Source organism: Tribolium madens, unplaced genomic scaffold (assembly GCF_015345945.1).
Source record: "Tribolium madens isolate multiple individuals breed KSU strain unplaced genomic scaffold, Tmad_KSU_1.1 Scaffold_96;HRSCAF=242;Tcas5.2_LG5, whole genome shotgun sequence".
In the NCBI taxonomy this organism is placed as follows: domain Eukaryota; kingdom Metazoa; phylum Arthropoda; class Insecta; order Coleoptera; family Tenebrionidae; genus Tribolium; species Tribolium madens.
In genome coordinates this window covers 15,855,969-15,862,951 of record NW_025401068.1, presented here as the reverse complement: position 1 = coordinate 15,862,951, position 6,983 = coordinate 15,855,969, and the positions used below count along the sequence as shown (strand labels likewise).

The 6,983-nt window shown below is 32.9% G+C and overlaps 2 protein-coding genes and 1 long non-coding RNA gene across 3 annotated transcripts in view; 1 reads left to right on the top strand and 2 right to left on the bottom strand.

The window, feature by feature from the left end:
* Positions 1-2,301, bottom strand: part of LOC123012783 (F-box-like/WD repeat-containing protein TBL1XR1) — a 9,451-nt gene extending 7,150 nt beyond the window's left edge. Inside the window, exons 1-3 of the mRNA XM_044410915.1 lie at positions 2,140-2,301; positions 1,801-2,088; positions 1,470-1,750 (exon numbers count right to left, since the gene is read on the bottom strand). Coding sequence (XP_044266850.1) covers positions 1,470-1,750; positions 1,801-2,088; positions 2,140-2,197 — 627 coding nt within the window. The 5' untranslated portion in view covers positions 2,198-2,301. The remainder of the gene's footprint in view (positions 1-1,469; positions 1,751-1,800; positions 2,089-2,139) is intronic.
* A 1,537-nt stretch (positions 2,302-3,838) lies between these two features.
* On the bottom strand, positions 3,839-4,904 carry LOC123013366. The gene is made up of 2 exons (XR_006413264.1): positions 4,805-4,904; positions 3,839-4,716 (listed from the first exon to the last, which is right to left on the bottom strand). It is a non-coding gene; the product is annotated as an uncharacterized LOC123013366 (long non-coding RNA).
* Positions 4,306-6,983, top strand: part of LOC123013365 (diacylglycerol kinase eta) — a 104,070-nt gene continuing 101,392 nt past the window's right edge. Inside the window, exon 1 of the mRNA XM_044411838.1 lies at positions 4,306-4,523. Within this exon, the coding sequence (XP_044267773.1) occupies positions 4,380-4,523 (144 nt within the window). The 5' untranslated portion in view covers positions 4,306-4,379. The remainder of the gene's footprint in view (positions 4,524-6,983) is intronic.

Below are 6,983 nucleotides of genomic sequence, written 5' to 3'. Positions count from 1 at the left end.
TGTTATAAAACATTATTATCTATTACTAAAACGTGATAGCTTGAACGCTTTCACATTCACAAAACGTTAATTTAGCCATCTTTGTCACGCGATAGCAATTGTTTTTTCCTGGAAATTGTTGGAAAATTTGGAAGCACTAAAAGTAGAAAACGGCAAAAGATTGAGTAAAAGTAAAAAAACAAAAATTTAATCATAATTCTACAAAGTAGTAGAGTTTCATAGAGAAAAAAGGTCTAAAAGTGCCTAAATTAGCGTTTAAAAAAAAAATCACAAAGAATGCGTTGGATTTCAATAATTCAATTTGACACTTCTGACAGTTGTTGACATTTCGCGACAATGGCTCACACTCTTCAAGAAAGTCAGGCGAAAATTTTTTTGAAAGTCGTATAAAATCTTTAATCTGTATTTTTTTTGAATCCACTGAGAAAAAAAAATTAATTTAAATTCATTATTAAAAAAATAAAAACAGATGATTTACTTTTTCCATCAAATTTTCTGATAATTTAAAAGTTTTTTTGCAAAATTAATACAATATAGTATTCATTTTGTTTAGATACTTTGTTTCAGTTTGTCATTAGTTAATTTAAAAGCAAACCAAAAACAAAAAATATCAGAATAAGATAATTTGCGAAAGCAGAACAAATTTAATGACAAAACTGATTTGAAAGAAAGTTTAAAAAAAAAACATTTAAGATAGAATTTACAAAAAATAAGAAAGAAAGAAATAAAGTTGAAAAATTGGAAACAAGAATGTTAAAAACGAGTAAAAAGAAAGCACAACATAAAAAGGAATAACAATATGCAAAAACGAATATTGGACTTAAAATTAGAAGAATGTAGGACAGTAGTATCAAAAATGGATAAAAATAGTCAAAAAAATCGAAAAAACAGAAAACCTGAAAGTAATTTAATATAACTAAACAGGAAGATTAAATGAAACAAGAAAATAGTAAACAAACAAAAAACAGAAAAATACAAAAGTGTAATGTGAAAATATGCGGAAACATTCCATTAACCTAAAACAGGAACAACAAAAAGAAATCTGGGGTTCTGAAGACAACTACTTTTAATTATAATTTGAAAAAATACTGGGAATAACGAACAAGCAACAAAAACAGTGAAAAAAACGAATAAAATGTCAGTCATGTAGGTAAGTAATCAAACAAAAACAAAAACCCCATTTGGTAAACTCAATCCAGATTAATTTGTCATTTTAATTAAAAAACGACTATTTTATGCTATTTTTTCTAATTTACGCCCCCTTTTTTCTTATTTTAAATAAAAATATATATTTTTGTCGTCTAGAGAATTTTGTGTTAGTTGGTAACACTCGACGCCCACCTGATTTTTTGACTCATTTCTGCCGTCTGTCATTAAAAATAAAATTTTCAATTTTAGAATTTAGTTTGCACTCCTACTGGAGACGTTAATAAACACAAATTAGAAAAAAACGATATTACGGTACTAACATTCCAGTCTAGAGATGTAACATCCTTGTTACTGGGCACTTCAGTCCCACCCTTCTGGATGCAATGCCTCAAAACCAATTGATTGGGGCTCGCGGTGTTGTCGGACATGTCCCAAATCCGGGCTGTGCTGTCCCCAGACCCACTAGCTAACAAATCCGTAGTGGGGTTCCAAGCACAAATGAAGACTTCTGATTCATGCCCCCGCAAAACAGTGGCTTTCGAAGTAGGAATCTCAATCGATGTGTCCACTTCCATGTTTTCGTTCTGTGTGGAGACTACAGCTACAATTTAAGTTAGTTGAATTGGGGTTGTTTTGGGAATTGGGGCTCACCTTCCTCGCCGTTTGTGTCAGTGATTTCAGCCTTGATGGGCTGTTTCTGGGCATTTTGCTGGTTTTGGCGACTCGCCACCACATCAGGCATCACAGCATCGATTAAACTCAAACTCTCAACTAGTCTTTGTTCCAGTCCATCTTCCCCTATACTGATTTCGGCTTCGGTGTATTGCAAACCTTTTTGGAGAATACTGAGAAGTGCAGCGGGGGGCACAAGGGCCCCATTGATGTTTGATCGGGAAATATGCGATTCAATACCGAAAGTGTATGCAGAGTGTTGAAAACCTGACAATAACAAAGCAAAAAATGTGGTTATGTCGGACACAGCCTACTCACCCGATTCTTGCAAATATCTATAAACGAGGAAATTCACCTCGTCGCTGGAAAAACTCATCGTTTAAGGTTTTTCACGAAAATGACGCCACCAAAACATCCTTTGAAACACACACACGGCAACGCCGCACGTCAGGGACACCAACTGGGCAACACCAACTCCCCAAACTTTTAAATCCAGCATGATTGAATTTGTGTATTGACTAAAACTTACCTCGGTGAAGGTAGCAAAAATTAAAAAAATCGATAACACTTGAAAAAAATAAAGTTCGTATCATTACAGCCCTAAAAAGCCATTGCAACCCCACCATTTTTTTACGGTCAAATGCCCTTTTAATAAGCTTCATTTTCTGCAAAAATGAGAAAAATCGATACACGGAATGACACTTGAAAAAAATTAAGTTTGTTTCATAAACAAATTTTGAAAAAACGAAAAAAATTCATTACAGCCTCTTTTAATAGGCTTTATTTTCAGCAAAAACGAAAAAAATCGATACACGGGATGACACTTGAAAAAAATAAAGTTTGTATAATAAACAAATTTTGGGAAAAGGAAAAAAATTCATTACAGCCCTAAAAAGCCATTGCAACCCCACCATTTTTTTACGGTCAAATGCCCTTTTAATAGGCTTTATTTTCTGCAAAAACGAAAAAAATCGATACACGGAATGACACTTGAAAAAAATAAAGTTTGTATCACAAACAAATTTTGAGAAAACGAAAAAAATTCATTATAGCCTTAAAAAGCCATTGGAACCCCACCATTTCTTACGGTCAAATGCCCTTTCAATAAGCTTCATTCTCTGCAAAAATGAAAAAAATCGATACACGGGATGACACTTGAAAAAAATAAAGTTTGTATAATAAACAAATTTTGGGAAAAGGAAAAAAATTCATTGCAGCCCTAAAAAGCCATTGCAACCCCACCATTTTTTTACGGCCAAATGCCCTTGCAATAAGCTTCATTTTCTGCAAAAATGAAAAAAATCCATACACGGGATGACACTTGAAAAAAATAAAGTTTGTTTCATAAACAAATTTTGAGAAAAGGAAAAAATTCATTACAGACCTAAAAAGCCATTGTAACCCCACCATTTTTTTACGGTCAAATGCCCTTTTAATAAGCTTCTTTTTCTGCAAAAATAAAAAAAAATCCATACACGGGATGACACTTGAAAAAAATAAAGTTTGTAACATAAACAAATTTTGAGAAAACGAAAAAAATTCATTACAGCCCTNTTCAATACAGCCCTAAAAAGCCATTGTAACCCCACCATTTTTTTACGGTCAAATGCCCTTTTAATAAGCTTCATTTTCTGCAAAAATTAAAAAATCGATACACGGGATGACACTTGAAAAAAATAAAGTTTGTATCATAAACAAATTTTGAGAAAACGAAAAAAATTCATTACAGCCTTAAAAATCCATTGTAACACCACCATTTTTTACGGTCAAATGCCCTTTTAATAAGCTTCATTTTCTGCAAAAATTAAAAAAATCGATACACGGGATGACACTTGAAAAAAATAAAGTTTGTATCACAAACAAATTTTGAGAAAACGAAAAAAATTCATTGCAGCCCTAAAAAGCCATTGCAACCCCACCATTTTTTTACGGTCAAATGCCCTTTTAATAAGCTTTATTTCCTGCAAAAATGAAAAAAATCGATACACGGGATGACACTTGAAAAAATAAAATTAACAATGCATAAGTGAAATATATTTGACCTTGAATCGCACAGTTGCAACAATATAATTCATTGAAATTGTTATTCATGACAGAATTACATTCAAAAAACTATCTACAATAGTCATTTGCAATTGAAAATGCTTATTTTTCCATGTTTTGTAAAATATTATGCTTTATTATAATAACATTCCAATAATTTTTCGAGTGTGAACCTGGCTGCACGAAACGAGAGTGGTGGGGGAAATGCCACAACGCAACACGAGCAGCAAATTTTCGGTCGACTGTAATTTCAGTCTTGCCAACATGCCAACTAAATCTTGCTAAAACTTCCCGACTTTGAAATAACAAAAAATGAGTTCTTGTTTCATGTAGCAAGTTTAAACTCATTAAAATTACTAAAGTAGTAATGCAACATAATAAACTTAAATTTACTAGATTTTTCCAACTTTGTGTTGTTACTTCCCGGCGTTTGCCCCAATTAAAGCGCCACCTGTCGGGCGTCGTGTGCGTCGGGGGCGTCGTGTTTATAAATAAAGAAATGTCGGCATTGTAGTATGGCGTCGGGTGGTAAAAGTGCGAAGAATTTGGCTGGACGGTCTCCAGGAGGCGGCGAAGAATCCTCCGAGAGCGACGGCGAGACAGAACCGGCTAAATCCTTCCATCGGAGGCTGTCAACAAACCGTGATATTAAATGTTCGGTAGGTCCCCCTTGGTGTGCTTCAAAAAAAAATCAAAAGACTTCACCCCAATCGAAGAGAGACAGCTTGACTTGTGTGTATTTTTCACGGGGTAGGCGTGGTGGTGGCCAGTTTCCGGTGTCTTTTTTGCGATGAAGGCGTTTCCGGTGTAACAGGTGGCTATTCAGGGAGACACCTGTTAATGGCGTTTCACCTGGAACAGGAAAACATAAGCATGATATTAGAAACAGTGATCAATAAGAAATGTTGGAAATGGGGTTGTTTCTTATTGTTCTGATTACCTGGTGGCTGATGGGGACGCAGACGGTGCGGCGAAAGAGCGAGCGCGTTGACCTCCTGACCCACATTTATTTTTCAAGGACGTGTGTTGGCAACCATGCATGAAAGACATTGGTTTTAGTGCCTTTTTATGTTCCCGGCCTGATACAAGTGGCACACTGCTGCGAAATATTACTTTTTTGGATATGCGCATAAAAATAGCCAACAAAATGAGTTTTTTCGGACTATGATAATATACATGTGGTCCAAAAGTCTGGTTTTATTACAATTATCTTTAGATTTTTTGGAATTACGAGAATTATTTGTGAATTACCTACTGGAATTTTTGTTTTGAAAATGGATTACTGGAATAACTAGACCTTTGGTAGAATTCTTTGTTATTACTGAAATTTCGGTAGAATTTTTTTCGAATCGGAATTAGTTGTATGCAATTTTGTCAAATGAACGGCTCCTCATTTTCAGATTAATTCCTATAATTTTGAAATAATTTCGACTTATTTTTTGTAATTTCACAATAATTCCTGTAAATCCAAATTTATTCAACGTAAAAAAATCATCTCCGATAATTCTAAAAAAAATCATGTAATTTCAAAAAAAATCTAGTAATTTACAAATAATTTCAGTAATTCTAAACTTCTAAATAATTACAAAAGATTTCAATCGTCCCCTCGGCTGAGAACAAAAGAAATTTTGGTGGAATTCTTTGCAATTACTGAAATTTCAGTGGATTTTCTTTGGAATTAGTTGTACACATTATTTTTAGATTAACGGCTCCTCGTATACACCTATTGTGTTGAAATTGAATCGTTTTAAATGAGTCACCCTGAATATTTTTTTTTAAACTTGCTTGTTTTTCATTTTGAAATAATAAATAATAAGATGATCAATCAATTTTTATTGTGGATTTATTGCATCTTTACTTTTAGTTCAAAAAAACGAACTAAAACGACACATTTTTATCGATTTGTTCTAATTTACAAAGCTTGATTATTTAAAAAAGTAACAAGATAGTTGGGACTTTTTGAATATAATTAAAAAAAATGAACTGTGTCTTAATTGGTTTCTAATAAAAAACAATTGTTTTATTTTAATTACCTTAAACCGGATTTAGAACCCCAAAACATATGCAACTATAAGTACACGCATGTACGTATGTATGCCGACTACTACCAACCTTAATTAATTGCAATGAAGCGCGCAAATTCAAATCTGGAAACTTCTAACGTACATTTCTCGAAAAGTATGAGTCGCACGTAAAAATGAAGTATGTAAAAAAAGATGCGCAATGAAAGGGTCTATCGAATGGTTTAGTCAAATTTGACTTTGGCGAGGGTCATTTTCGTATCTCGCTTAGGAAAAACAAAATACCTACTTTATTTTATATTTTTAAAATCTATGCTTTTAGCCGAGATGTATGAGGGGTGACACGATAGGGTTATTATTGGTTTGAAAAATCCACCCCTAAAATGTTTTTTATGCAATGCAATTTGTTTTACATCATATAGTAGGGTTATGTGTGAAGAAAAGAATTCCATAATTTGAAATTTTTTGGTCCACTAAAAACCGAGATATTGAATTAATTTGTGTCAGACTAATTTTTTTGGGGGTTTACCATTTGATTCTTGTAATTTTTCTCAGTCTTGTCAATTAATATTATAGGCTTAAAACAACTTTGAAAGTTCAAAAAATTACAAAATATATGAAATTTTGGCCCGACCAAAAACTAGTGGTGAGTCTTAATTTAGATTCTATATGAAACTATAAAGGTCCCAAAGCTCAATCGTGAAAAGTGGGACTTAAAAAAAAAAAAAAAAGAAATTGGAGGTTAACCTAATATGACTCCAGTTGACGGGACATGAGCCAAAGAACAAATTTTGATTTTTAAACTTGACCCAATAACATTTTATGCACTTATTTGAGTCTTTAAGACCTCTAGAAATGTAAAAAACGTTAAATGGATCAATTTAAAAGTTATTTTTTTTTTTTGATTTTTGTCGAAATTTTGGTCGATTTTTGGCACCCGGAGCGGTTTAATGGCAATAACTCCGGACTTATTAGAGATATCCTCTTATATTTGGTACCGTTAGATAGAAAATTAAATTTTCTGACATATATTAAAAATTTCAGTGCTCTACGATGAATAGTTATCGAGAAAATTTCTGATAAAGTCAAAAATATCGA